This window comes from Myxocyprinus asiaticus, chromosome 37, assembly GCF_019703515.2.
Source record: "Myxocyprinus asiaticus isolate MX2 ecotype Aquarium Trade chromosome 37, UBuf_Myxa_2, whole genome shotgun sequence".
In the NCBI taxonomy this organism is placed as follows: domain Eukaryota; kingdom Metazoa; phylum Chordata; class Actinopteri; order Cypriniformes; family Catostomidae; genus Myxocyprinus; species Myxocyprinus asiaticus.
In genome coordinates this window covers 8,319,182-8,333,258 of record NC_059380.1, presented here as the reverse complement: position 1 = coordinate 8,333,258, position 14,077 = coordinate 8,319,182, and the positions used below count along the sequence as shown (strand labels likewise).

General features: G+C 39.5%; 1 protein-coding gene across 3 annotated transcripts in view; it reads left to right on the top strand.

Annotated features, from left to right (window-relative positions):
- The window catches only part of LOC127428205 (lysine-specific demethylase 5B-like), a 27,988-nt gene extending 14,045 nt beyond the window's left edge, over positions 1 to 13,943 (top strand). For all 3 annotated transcript variants that reach the window (XM_051676389.1, XM_051676391.1, XM_051676390.1), the window contains 15 exons: positions 164 to 326; positions 2,218 to 2,337; positions 2,423 to 2,617; positions 2,826 to 3,007; positions 3,771 to 3,895; positions 4,025 to 4,175; positions 5,174 to 5,288; positions 5,376 to 5,731; positions 8,167 to 8,479; positions 8,587 to 8,739; positions 9,970 to 10,383; positions 11,794 to 11,884; positions 11,972 to 12,177; positions 12,660 to 12,923; positions 13,075 to 13,943. In XM_051676389.1, coding sequence (XP_051532349.1) covers positions 164 to 326; positions 2,218 to 2,337; positions 2,423 to 2,617; positions 2,826 to 3,007; positions 3,771 to 3,895; positions 4,025 to 4,175; positions 5,174 to 5,288; positions 5,376 to 5,731; positions 8,167 to 8,479; positions 8,587 to 8,739; positions 9,970 to 10,383; positions 11,794 to 11,884; positions 11,972 to 12,177; positions 12,660 to 12,923; positions 13,075 to 13,206 — 2,980 coding nt within the window. In that variant the 3' untranslated portion in view covers positions 13,207 to 13,943. The remainder of the gene's footprint in view (positions 1 to 163; positions 327 to 2,217; positions 2,338 to 2,422; positions 2,618 to 2,825; positions 3,008 to 3,770; positions 3,896 to 4,024; positions 4,176 to 5,173; positions 5,289 to 5,375; positions 5,732 to 8,166; positions 8,480 to 8,586; positions 8,740 to 9,969; positions 10,384 to 11,793; positions 11,885 to 11,971; positions 12,178 to 12,659; positions 12,924 to 13,074) is intronic.
- The last annotated feature ends 134 nt before the right edge of the window (positions 13,944 to 14,077 follow it).

Here is a 14,077-nt window from a genome sequence, read left to right as displayed (position 1 = left end):
AAATGATTGTATCTATTCTTTAACAACCTAATATACAGTGTCACCTTTTGCATGGCTTAATATTTTTTTATTTTTATTTTGTATTATCTTTTACTGAGATAGAAAATAATTCATGCTCCAAGGTTGTTGTTTTTCCACTCAATTTTGTGGTTTTGATTTGTAGGGGAGAGCCAAAGACGTGGTATGGTGCTCCTGGCTATGCTGCTGAGCAGTTGGAGAATGTGATGAAGAACCTTGCCCCTGAGCTCTTTGAGTCTCAGCCAGACCTGCTTCACCAGCTGGTCACCATCATGAACCCAAATGTCCTCATGGACCATGGACTACCAGTGAGTGATCACACTTACGCACAAAAAAATAAAAGCCAAAAATACAAAAACGTTTTATTATCTTGGCCTGACAAACCCAACATACTGTTATTGTACAACCCCAATTCTGAAAAAGTTGGGACAGTATGGAAAATGCTAATAAAAACAAAAAGGAGTGATTTCTAAATTTTGTTCACCCTGTGCTATATTGCAAGCACTACAACACATTATTTGATGTTTTATGTTTTGATTTAAATTTTTTTGAATGTAATTTTTAAAAAAATGTTTTATATATTCACTCATTTCAAATCAGGTGATTGCAACACGCTCCAAAAAAGTTGGGACATTCGAGTGTTTACCACTGTGTAACCACCATTTCTTCTAATAACACTTAAGCGTTTAGGCACTGATGACACAAATGTAAGTTTAGCAAGCAGAATTTTCCCCCAATCATCCATTATGCAGGTCTGCGCAGTTGTACGGAGCCTGCATTGCCGTATTGTGTGCCTCATTCTCAATTGGAAACAGGTCGGGACTGCAGGCAGGCCAATCTAGCACCTGCACTCTCTGCTTACACAGCCATGCACTTGTAATCCGGGCAGTATGTGGTTTGGCGTTGTCCTGCTGGAAAACCACTTTTGAATGTGCGTGATCTCTGATAACTCGGACATCATTGTCTTAAAAACTGTCATTTGTCTGTAAAGGATATCATGGCATAGGCTCTGGGAATACTTTGGTAAACTTTGTCAGTCAACACCATTTGCCGCTGCATCCACAGATGTAAGTTAAGGCTTTACTATGCAAAGCAGAAGCCATACTGATTTCTCTGGCCTCGGTCTCATCTGAGATGGAAAGTAGAACAGTGGAGTGGTGGTGGCGTAGTGGGCTAAAGCACATAACTGGTCATAAAACAGAAGGTTGCTGGTTCAATCCCCACAGCCATCACCATTGTGTCCTTGAGCAAGGCACTTAAATCCAGGTTGTTCCAGGGGGATTGTCCCTGTAATAAGTGCTCTAAGTCGCTTTGGATAATAGCGTCTGCCAAATGCATAAATGTAAATGTAAATGTAATGGTGGAATCATGTTTTGTGGACAGACGAGTATTCATTTAAAAGCCGCTCCCTTCTCCGGGCAGAAGGTAAAGGACCATCCAAGTTGTTATCAGCATCGGGTTCAAAAGCCAGTGTCTGTCGTGGTATGGGGGTGTGACAGTGCCCATGGCATGAGTAACTTGCACATCTATGAGGGCACCATTAATGCAGAAAGATATGTAAAAATTTTGGAGCAACATATTCTGCCATCCAGATGCTTTCCAGCATGGCAACTCCAAACCACATACTGGCCGGATTAGATTGGCCAGCCTACAATCCTGACCTGTCTCCAAATTATGCGCATTATGAAGAACAAAATACAGCAACGAAAGCCCTGTACTATTGCGCAGATAAAGACCCGCATAATGGATTAATGGTGGAAAATTGTGCTTTCAATATAGCACAGGGTGAATAGAATTTACAAATCACTCCTTTTTGTTTTTATTAGCATTTTCCATACTGTCCCTACATTTTCGTAATTGGGCTTGAACAAACCTTGGTTAGTGTTTTTCCAAAATCCCTAACCAGAGACCAAAATTTCTGTTTAACTCTTAGAGCTTTCAAGCTACATCCACCAAAGCTTGGCACACACTCTCAGTCTGCTTTTACTTTTTGTTTAGTAGATGATCAAAAATGAAAATTTCTAACTAATTCCTCCTAGATCTATCTGTCTGGCTGATCATGACATATTCAACCTGCATAACGCCTATACAACCTTTTTAAGCTTTTCAAAGTTACAGTATTTTGTCTTGATGAACTTTCTAATTTCCACTTCTGTATTTATCTTAATTCTTTATTCTATTAACTTTCATCCTCTTTAGATTTATCGTACAAACCAGTGTGCTGGCGAGTTTGTCATTACCTTCCCAAGGGCTTATCACAGTGGATTCAACCAGGGCTTTAACTTTGCGGAAGCAGTCAACTTCTGCACAGCCGACTGGGTAAAAGACGATTAAAATGGGATAATCATAATACCTCGCAAACGTATTTAAACTTAATGAACTAAAATATTATCTTACTTTTCAGATGCCTCTCGGCCGGCAGTGTATCGATCACTACCGATCTCTCAACCGATACTGTGTTTTCTCCCATGATGAGATGACCTGTAACATTGCTGCCAAGGCAGACAGTCTAGAGCTGGAGCTGGCCTCTGCAGTCCAGAAGGACATGAGCACCATGATTCAGGAGGAAAAGGAGCTCCGTGAGCAAGCTTATAAGATGGTAGGTGACTCTTTCAATGAAAAATTAGTGCATTAAGCTGTCATAAACTGTGCATTAACGGAGTGGTCGAATTAGTACATGATAACTACCAAAAACTATATCAGTATCAGTAAGTAAACGCCTTGTTCACTGTATTTGTGTTTGCTGTACATGCATGGCCTGTCTGTCTTTTCTTAATTGATCCAGTTGTGTCTGTGCTTCTCTGTAGGGCTTGTGGCACTCCCAGCAAGTTGACTATGATGTGCTGCCAGATGAGGAAAGGCAGTGTGCTAAGTGCCGGACCACCTGTTACCTGTCTGCCATCACCTGTCCCTGTAGTCCTGACCAGCTGGTCTGTCTTCACCATATTCAGGACCTTTGTGCTTGCCCTGTTAGCAGCTACACACTCAAGTAAGTGTTTGAATTGCAACGAAGATGTTTTGACGGGGACAAACCATAGGTCATTACTAGAGGTTGACCGATATTTTGGTTTTACTGATTAATCTGTGCCAATAGTTGCTTTTTTAAACTATTGGTTATCAGCAAAACTTGTTTTTTTTTTCTGTAGCCAAACCCTTCATCTGGTGAATATTTAGGCTACAAAAAGCTTCATTTAATGAGTATTGTAATGGAGCCAAGACTCTGTCACCATCACTGTTTATGGACGAATTCATGATTGTTGATGCGAAATGTTATAAAAAAAAACAATCACTGATGATCTGTTAATTAATTACTGCTCATACAGTATTCATTAGCCCATATGACAGTTTACTTTATAGTGATTATATTGTAATGCATTGTAGATGATTGTAAGAATGCATGTTTTGTTTCCCTTTTGTGTTTGTGTGAGCTGGAAGCAAAGACATTTCAAAATAAAATTCCCTAGTATATTTTGGGCTTGTTTAGAATTGAAAGTCCTGCGTTAACAAATGTTTTTTCTGGTGATTATTGGTATTTTTTTAATTTTTTATTTTTAACTAACAGCTGATTAATCGGTTATCTGCATTTTCCACCACTTTAGTTATCGGTATCAGCAAAATTCACTATCCATTAACCTGTAGTAGTTACAATATTTCAAGGTTTTAAGACTAGAAACAAAATTAGCAATTACAAAAGAAACATTTTGCAGTTTTTCCTAAATTAACCTTTTTGGTTTTTTTTTTTACTTGCACAGCTATAAATATACCCTTTCCGAACTGAACCCATTGTTCCAGGCTGTGGCGTCACGTGCAGAGTCTTACGATGACTGGGCATCTAAAGTTAACGAAATTTTGAAAGCAAATCAAGACAACAAAAGTGGTAAGTTAGTACTGCAATAAATTAGTTTTTTACACTTTTAATACATCTTTTAATGTGGGGCTCATTTGTCTTGAAATGTAGTTTTATTTTTCAGTCTAAAATAATGGGTTTAATTTTCCTCAACTCTAGATTTGGAGGAGCTTCGCTCCCTGATAGTGGAAGCAGAGAAGAAAATGTACCCCGAGACTGACTTGTTAAATCACCTGCGTCAAATAATCCAGAATGCAGAGAGGAGCGCCTCAATGGCCCAACAACTCCTCAATGGCAAGAGACAGACAAGGTATGTTTATACCTATCTTTGGATTTACAAATCCACCTTGATTACATTTATTGTAAAAAAAGATAAAGCTGAAGTGTCTATTCTGCACCACTAGCTTCACTAAATGGAATTGCAGAAAAAAAAATCACTATTTTCAAACTGATTCTTATAAACTCAGCCCTGGTCTTCCTTTGGGTGTATGAACCGGTTAGGCCTGCCTCCAACTCACACCATTGGTTGAACTGTGTCAGGCTGCACAGGCCGCTCAAACAAACAGAGCAATGTTTTAAAAGTGCCACAGAGATACACTCAGCAGAAATCAACCTACAAATGGCTTACTTCTAGTTGACCCTACGTATTAAGATGGGATATGAGAGAGATTTTTAACACCCAAACAATTTGCACACATCAGCTTTAAAGGAATGTTCCGGGTTCAGCACTCAGTCAGCAGCATTTGTGACTATACTGATTTACCACAAAACTTTATTTTGATTTGCCTTTTTTAAAAATCAAAAAGCAAAAATCTGGGTTACAGTGAGGCACTCGCAATGGAAGTGAATGGGGGGGACAATTTTTGAATGTGAAAAAAAACGGACTTTTTCAAATGTATAGCCTCAAGACATAAACATTATGCATGTAAACATGATTTTAGTGTGACATCACTTACTATCCTTTTCTGTGCAGAGTTATAGCCAATTTTACAACTTTGTTGCCATGATGATGTAATGCCAACAAACCCTAAAATGACAAAAATTATGATTTAAACTTCAAATAATACATGAATTTTAACAGAAGAATTAATGCGTGCTTTTCCAAAATTATAAGCTTTACGTTTCTGCCTTTAAACCCTCCAAAAACCCTCCTTTTTTTTTTTTTTTTTTTTAAGAAAAGGAGTGTGTCAATATAAAGTTTTGTGGTAATCAACATAATGCCACAAATGCTGTTGATTGAGCTTAACTTGTATTGAGCTATTGCCGGGTTGCCTTTGTATTGTATTTTTTCTTGATTTGTGTTTATAGGTATCGCTCTGGAGGCGGAAAGTCTCCAAATCAGCTCACTGTGGAGGAATTGAAGTTGTTTGTCAATCAGCTGTATGAACTGCCTTGCACCATCCGACAGGCCCCTTTCCTAAAGGTACATAATACCTAAATTCTCTATGCCATTTCATCAGTAGACCAATTCCAGATAATATTGGTCTGACTTTTTCTCTTCTTGTCTCAGGCTCTTTTGAGCCGTGTTGAACAGTTCCAGCAGCAGAGCTCTGATCTCCTAGCAGAGGATATGCCTGGTTCCTCTGCCATCCAAGGCCTCTTAGATGAAGGTGCAAGCCTGGATGTGGAGTTGCCTCAGCTGGCAGTGTTGAGGCAGAGGCTGGAGCAGGCACGCTGGGTGGAGGCTGTTCAGCAAGCCAGTGAACAGCCGGCCAGCCTCAGTCTGGACTGCATGAGGAGGCTCATAGATCAAGGGGTGGGCCTGGTGCCGCATGCCTGTGTGGAAAGAACCATGGCCCGCCTGCAGGAGCTGCTCACTGTCTGTGAACATTGGGAAGAAAAAGCTCATAACATGCTCACTGCAAGGTGAGCTCATTTTAGGTTAAAATGAAGTGTGGGATTTCTGCTCAACCAGTGGCCCAGTCTGCCGTTGATTGAACAAACATAGTCATTATTGCATTAGTTGAGTCAATGTTTCTGTGTCAGGCAATTGGGATGCTCAAACGAACAGATCAATATTTTTATATCGCCACAGATACACTTACTTAAAGTTATGTATGAGTTACTTATAGTTGCAACCTTATCTCATGAACATTACGTGACAGTGGCAACATTTTTCTAAACGAAATTACGTGCTTCTTTACATGTTTCGCTGCAGATGTCCAGTGGCGCCAAAAGCGAGTGAAATGGTGTCGTAATCATATTAGGGTTTTGAGGTGAATATTAGATGGAAGTTTTAATGAGTAAATCATTAAACTTTTACCTAAACCTAACCAATAGTGTTGTAAAAGCAAATGCAACATAAGAACATTTTCTGTAGCAACCACGTCATTTCGTGCTGCCTCTGACACTTGCGTCTCATGTGTCAGCTTGCATGTTTGGCTGGGCTCGAAGCGCGGTCTTCGGAGTTCAAAGACCAGCGCTGAATCAGATGAGCTACCACGGAAGCTAATCATGTTGGAATAAGTGTGTAAATGTAGCTGGTTCTGTAGTACAAGTGTTAAACTTTATTGTTTTTCAAATGATGTGTTAGAGTAAAAGTGTTTTGTTATCTTAACATAGCAGTGTGTGAGTAATAGTGAGAAAAATAAGTCTTTATAAAGTCATAAGAAGAGGAGGATGTATTTTTAACTAGTAGTCGACCGATATGGGTTTTTTAATGGCCATTACCAATATCCAGAGAGAGCAGGGTGGCCGACAGGCCGGTATAATGCTGATATATCTCAGTTTAATATAGTAAATAACATATACATAAAATTGCATATACATATAATAAACTCTATTTGGGGGCCTGGGTAGCTCGGCGAGTATTGACGCTGACAACCACCCCTGGAGTCGTGAGTTTAAATCCAGGGCGTGCAGAATGACTCCAGCCAGGTCTTCTAAGCAGCCAAATTGGCCCGGTTGCTGGGGGGGGTAGAGTCACATGGGGTAACCTCCTCGTGGTCACTATAATGTGTGGTTCTCTCTCTCGGTGGGGCATGTGGTGAGTTGTGCGTGGATGCCGTGGAGAATAGCGTGGGCCTCCACATGCGCTACGTGTCCACGGTAACGCACTCAACAAGCCACGTTATAAGATGCACGGATTGATGGTCTAAGACTCGGAGACAACTGAGATTCATCCAGATTGAGGCGTGTCACTACGCCACCATTAGGACTTAGAGCGCATTGGGAATTGGGCATTCCAAATTGGGGAGAAAATCCAAATAAAAAATACAAATAAACTCTTTATTTAGCACTATATTTACTCAAAATTTTAACTTTGTAAAAAAGTTTTAAATGGTAGATAGCAGTTTTCTGATTTGTTTAGTCACCCAATTTTAGTAATTTATTTGCACAATGTATTTAAAATAAATTGTGCATACAGTAGTCTAGTAACCACGGATAGCATGTGCATTTGCAATTGTATTTTCTCACAAAATACCAAGTAAAATTTTTTTTTACATACAGTGCACAGTGAATATGACATTTACTCATAGCGCACGTGAAGCACTTTGACTTTGAAATTCCTCTCACATGCTCATGCAGATCCCACAAGCAGTAAACAGTTTACATGGCCTGGATTGCCTGTTTGGATTGTACGGACTTGACCGTCTTGCAACATTCGTAAATCAGAGGAACTGAATTTTGATCCTGGCTGATAGATGTTTCAGAGTAAGATATTAAATGAGCGCTTGTCACTGGATTTTCATTTGGTTCGTGAAATACATCTGTTTAAATGAGGCAGGCGATCCTTGGCACCCTCGCGGCCTTAAGAAAAATCGTCCAAATGGGAAAATTTATTGGCCAATGACGATAATTACAAATTTGAATTTCGCCTGATGTATCGGTCGACCACAAGTTTTAACTTAGACAGAAATGTTTCACTCTTCAAGTTTGCTTGTGTGGCACTATGCTTATTAGTTTATAGTCAGAATAGATGCGATATAACATGTTTGACCAGGTTCACACGTCACTCTGAGCAGTATAGGTTTCATGAGCGAGTTTATTGTGCAACAATATAATTTGCAAACTGTTCTGGCAAAATTATACTTGCAAATTTTTTGCCAATTTCGGTTTGATGGCTCAAAGTCAAACGAATGGTCGAGCTAGCTCTGATGGGGAGTAAAAATGGTCAGGGTTAGCATCTTGGTTTAACACTGCTTCCTGGCAGATTAACCGGATCTATTGTTACATTGCCCAGTGTGCCAAAAAAATCAATACAGCAGTTTTGTAGGACATATTTAGATATAGTTGTTTGTTACAAGACAATTTGGACCTTTTAAAATCTAGACTGTCATTTATGGTTTTGCACTTTTTAGACCTCATCATAGCATTGACACCCTTGAGGCAGCCATACAGGAAGTGGACAATATCCCGGCCTTTCTGCCCAACTGTGTTCAGCTCAAAGACTGCGTCAATAGGGCCAAAGAGTGGATAAAGGAGGCAGATGCGGTTGGAGGGCGTATCCCTTTTCTTTCTACCCTATCTGAACTTGTTTCAAGAGCTAGAGGTATTCCAGTTATGTTGGAGCCCTTGACCCGACTGGAAAGTTTAGTGTCTGAGGTCCAGGCCTGGAAGGAGAGTGCAGCTAAAACATTCCTGTTAAGGAACTCATCCCATTCTCTCCTTGAGGTAGATGAAACTGCAATACTTTTTCAGTCAGATTGAATAACTACATTATTTGCATGAAGAAAATATATATTTTTTCTGTTATTAATTTGAGTGTTTGTATCCTTAAGGTTCTGTGTCCTAGATGTGAAACTGGGCCTCAGAAGTCAAGGTCGAAAAAAGTCAAGGATGTCTCATTACCCTGCAAGAAAGTTGATGTAAAACTGGACTCCCTCTTTGACGTGGAAAGAGTGCTTTCTACCAGCAAAGATACAGCTTCAGCAGTATGTCCCGTTTTGGCTTTTGATGGAGTTTTAGACCAAATACATATGGATATACAATGCAGGGTCAGAAATTAAGGGGGGCAAAAATGCCCCTGGAATTCAAAATGTGGGGGCAAAAAAATGCCCTTGTATTGAAACCTTCTGTTTGTTTTTGATTTTGTAACACCTGAGATAGTTCTTATTATTCTGTTATAGTCCTAGTTTTATATATGGCATCAAATAAGCAGATGTTGATTTCATTCTTGGGTAAGAGGCAATAAATTCTTAATTCTGAAAATATGTATTAATAAGTTGATTAAATTGACGTTTTTGACATAGATGGATAAGACACAGATTGCTTTAATTGGTTAGAAATAAATATGCCCTCATAAAGGTAAAAAAAAAAAAAAAAAGCTAAAGAGACAAATGTTGCCCCTTAATGTAAAAGTTAATTTCTAATGCTGATACAATGCATCACCTAGCTATAACAAAACTCTTTGGTTACAAATTCATAAACACATTTGCTGAAAACATTGAGCACATTTACAAGCATGTTCTTACCTGTTATGCATTATAAGCCGACAATGTGTGCGGATATGTGAACACATTAAACGGCTTTCATTTGTCAGAGTACAGTCATAAACGGCTTGAAACCAATTGACACGGGTAGATTTGTAAACACGTTAACCAGAATTCTTATCGGCTTATCCAATGTGCGAAGAATTGTGCACGTCTCTTCACAGTTTGACGTCAAAAACAGAATGAGGCCATTATTTTAAATGTCATGTAAATAAGATTTCTTGCTTTTGTGTGATTTAAAAAAAAAAAAAAAGTGAATTTATGGATGTAATCAACATATTGGTGTGCATATAAACAGGCTCAATGACATACAGTGATTGCTTATTATTTTCAACCCATTCTAGCAGATGCTATCACAACTATCACAACACATCGTCACACATTTGACACTTTTTGTGAGCCAGCTTAGATAACTTTACCTTGGTGATGAATACAAATCAGTAGATTTTGCAACAATCTTCAGTGCATCACAGAAAACCAAATGTTCAAAGGTTTGCAAGGCATAAAACATGTTAACGAATGTAATGCAGCACTGGCCCTATATGACAAATGATGTTTTTGTTATCTGGCCTGAAACTGTCAGACTGGTCTTGGGTCATCCTTTGTCATGACTCGAATAGACTATAAAGCATCTGTGTTCCTGCTCAGCCTTGTATGTTCTTCTCCTAACAGATGGCCACTCTGGCTGACGTACGTCAAAAAGAATTGGAGAGTTTGTCCATCCTGAGGACCTCAAATGAGGCAAATTTTCAGTCTTTGCCCAGCTGTTTGGCCCCCACAGTGTGCTTGTGTCACACCGTCCCAGCAGGCCCAATGCTTCAGTGTGAACTCTGTCGAGACGCCTACCACAGTGGCTGTGTGCCAGGGTTCAAGGACATCCAGGCAGGCCAACCGTGGTTATGCCCACTTTGCAAACGGTCAGAAAAACCCCCTCTGGACAAGGTGCTGCCCCTTCTTGCGTCCTTACAGCGGATTCGGGTACGGCTTCCAGAGGGCGATGCCTTGCGATATGTGATTGAGAGAACAGTGCGTTGGCAGCACAGCGTGCAACAGATTTCTCTTCCTACACAGCATCCTAATGGAAAAGTAAGTTTGACATGTTTAGTGCAAATTAGGGCTGGACGATATGCAAGAAATATTTGCACAATATAAAAAATATATATATAAGCGATCACATCGTCAACCCCAACTTCTGAGGGATAAGTGATTATTTTTACTTTAAAAATTAAATTAATTCATTGAAACATGAAAAACTTATACCAAAGTTATTTCTAAACTCAAATTGCACTTCATACGAAACGAAAAAGTCATTAAAATAATTGTAAAAAACAAAATCGGATATTATTCCAACCCAAATCTAAAAATGTACACATCTCCAACTTCCTCCACTGGCCTCATGTGCTGTCACACAAGTCTATGACAACAGGTGGAAAATTGCTAATGCAAATTAAGATCTGAAGACATTTATAAATATAAGATAACTGAACCTGCAGAGTTGCATTCACAATGCAAGTTAAGCGTGAACTGCTCCATGGGAAATAAAGCTAATTAAACTCGGAGCACCTCCTGAGATGATCTTAGGTAATTTGCAGAATTCTCATATACAACGCTATTCTTGCAAACTGCTTTCAGATGACTGAAACACAAAAGAAAGTGTGAGAACTCTACATGTTCCACGAGACCCGTACACGCTATTGAACCTCTGAACAAACAGCGAATTAGACACACGCATCTACAGCTTTTATCTGTTCTTCATAATGTAATAGTGTTTTTCTTCATGCACATGTCTTTGTCTAACAGCATTTCTTGTCATGTGTCACTCCGAGACATCTTACAGGTCACCTGCCATAGTGGTGGGTAGATGAGCAAAAGTACCCACCACTGCGCATGAAATACCCACTTGTGGCGGGTGCTAATTTCAAACCCTGGGCTTCTTTTTAATTTAATTGGCGACTTGGCTCCTAATTTTTGTCATTTTCCGATATGGTCGATCATCATCTGTCAATGAGTATCACAATTGGCATCGGGATATTTGTCAGATATCGTCAGAATCCGATTATATTGTCCTATCGCCCAGCCTTAGTACAAATCATTTATAACTTAAAGACCCCATAAATTTGCTTGGTTTGTGTTGACGTGTTTGTTAAAGAAATGGGAGGTTGGGTGAGGGCCCTTAACATTTAGCCAATAGGCTTTAGTATATCACAATCATCAACCTACTTGCTAGTCGGTTGTAGGTGGTATTAGGGGAAGGGATGTTTTAATTCTAGAGAACATTTGATTGGACAGAAATCTGCATCGATGAATCTACTAAATGTTAATTTTGTCAAATTTTTTTTTTTAGATTAGAGATGGCTTCAACGCTAATAGACATGGACTAAAAGCCATAACTCTTATTTCATGGGGTCTTTAATGAAAAGCATAATTTTTTTGGATGGATCTTTTTATCCATTTTTTATTTTCTTTTTTTATGCATTATAAAATGTTTAACCACAGGCTAGACACATTTCTGGAATTGCATCATCTCAGATACTGGAAGGAAGCAAAGGTTCCTACTACATGCTGCAGCCATGTATACCACTTGGTGGTAAGTCAACAGCTCCTGAAGATTCTATACATGCTAACAGAAAGAGGTTCAAAATGGATGTTGTTTAATTCAATGCATGTGATTCAGACCTCAGTGCTGAGTTGGAGGAGCTGTTGGTGGAAGGTCTTCTCCTGCAGGTGAATTTACCTGAGCTCCAGCACCTTTATAGTAGCCTACTCAACAGGTTTACTCCATCCCAACACTCCCTGCAGAGTAGCGAACACGATCACCAGTACCACATCGCCCAGGACCGAAGTCCACCTCACAGGAGTCCGCCACACAGCAAAGGACAGGTGGGAGAACATGCCTTGCTTCGATAGCATTAGCTAAGTAAAACTGCAAATAATTAAATGTCTATGTAGAGTGTTCCAAATCGGTCACTTCTGAGGTTCCATTACAGCTAGGATGCTGCCTTAAGGCCAAAGTATACTTCGGTTGTCCGCGTTGCTGATCGCTCCGCTCACAGTATGCGTGACACAAATTTCCTCATCAGCACAGTCTGCTCGGACTGTCCACCTGCGGCCCAGATTTTCTCGACATGCGTCGAACGCGTTGGTATTTGCTCCCAGTCAAAATAATATACTTCAAAAGGCAATGCTGCCGATAGGACTTGATCCATTATAGAACGCAGAAAATCTAAGTATACCTAGGCCTTAAGAAGGCAGCTGCCTATGAAGATGGTAGACAGCAAGGCAGCTCACTAGGTTTTGGAACAGAACCGTAGGGCGATCTCATGAGAATTCTGACTGATTTTGATTGAACTCATTCCATCTAGGACGGAGTTCTAGAAACCAAGAAGGAAAAGGTCGAGAAGAACAGCAAACGGCGTCTAGAGAAAGAGAACTTGGAAGGGCATTACCGAGACAAGATAAAGAAGCCCAAGAAAAAGAAGCCTAAAATGAATAAAGAAAGGAGAAGAGAGGAGAAAAGAACCATCTCCCCCTCCAACTCTCTTTCCGATCCATCGTATTCAGAAGACTCCGAGGAGGATTGGTCTGTGTGCTCGGCAAAACGATGTCAACAGCCAGAAGGAAACGAGGTGAGCTATTGAAATACTCATGATGGTTTTTGTTTTCTAACCCAGTGGATCTCTCTTGCTCTTTAATAATTAGCCTATTTTGAGTCTGAAAATTTGCATATGTTCTTGCCTGCTTGAAGGTTTAATACTCTCTTCCTCCTGTGTCTCATAGGTCAACTGGGTCCAGTGTGATGGCAGCTGTAATCAGTGGTTCCACCAGATTTGTGTGGGTGTGTCTGCTGAGCAGGCTGAGAATGAGGACTACATCTGTGTCAGCTGCGCAATAAACGATTTGACAGAATGAGGACCAAAAATGTTTTTGAAGGATGGTCAAAAGGCTCCCCGTTTTGCACATAAGTTACAGCACCAAGAATGCACCTGATATCATCCTTTTGAAGCCCCATTACTGAACCCTTCCTTTTGCCTTCTTGATAGGACTGTTAACAGAAATCTGTATGAATCTACTTTTTTTTTTTTTTTTTTTTTTTTTTTAAAGATTTCCTTCTATAACATTTTTCTTCTTTAGAGAACGTGATGCATAGATGTACCTCAGGGGTTTCCATCCCATAAATGCAAAACAATGGGGACTTTGCTTTCCCAAATGTATTTTTGTTTATATTTATTTTTCCCCAGTCAATTTTGAATTTCTAACATGAATTTATCAAATTTCATTAATCTGGGCTATTTACACCAAATGATATTAATTGGACTAATCAAAATGGTCTAAAATTATTTTTGGAACCCACTGTTTTGGTACATGTGTCTAATAATAATATAAGATATTATTTATTTATCCCAGCAATAACTCGGCTGGTTACCCTGATTTTCAGTAGCTTGAGATCTGCTCTGATCTGTTACTTGATGCATTAGAAATGTTTGTACAGAATCCTAATGTAGGTTGTCCGACGAAATGTAGCAGGCAGAAGAAGCTGTGTGAAATACACTTTGTGACGTATACTGTGAGTTTCTTTAAAAACTCAAAACAGATCTTTCTGATGTTAATTCAGTTGTGGAATAAAATGGTTTGTTCTCACCTATAAATACAGATCTGTTGTAATTTTGCAGGATTTTTTGAAATTTTATATGTTAGGCTTTAATGTTAGCTTCAGTCATCATTAGCCTTTGAATTGGGGGGGGGGGTGCAATGAAAGTGAGACTAACTTGCATCCTAAAAT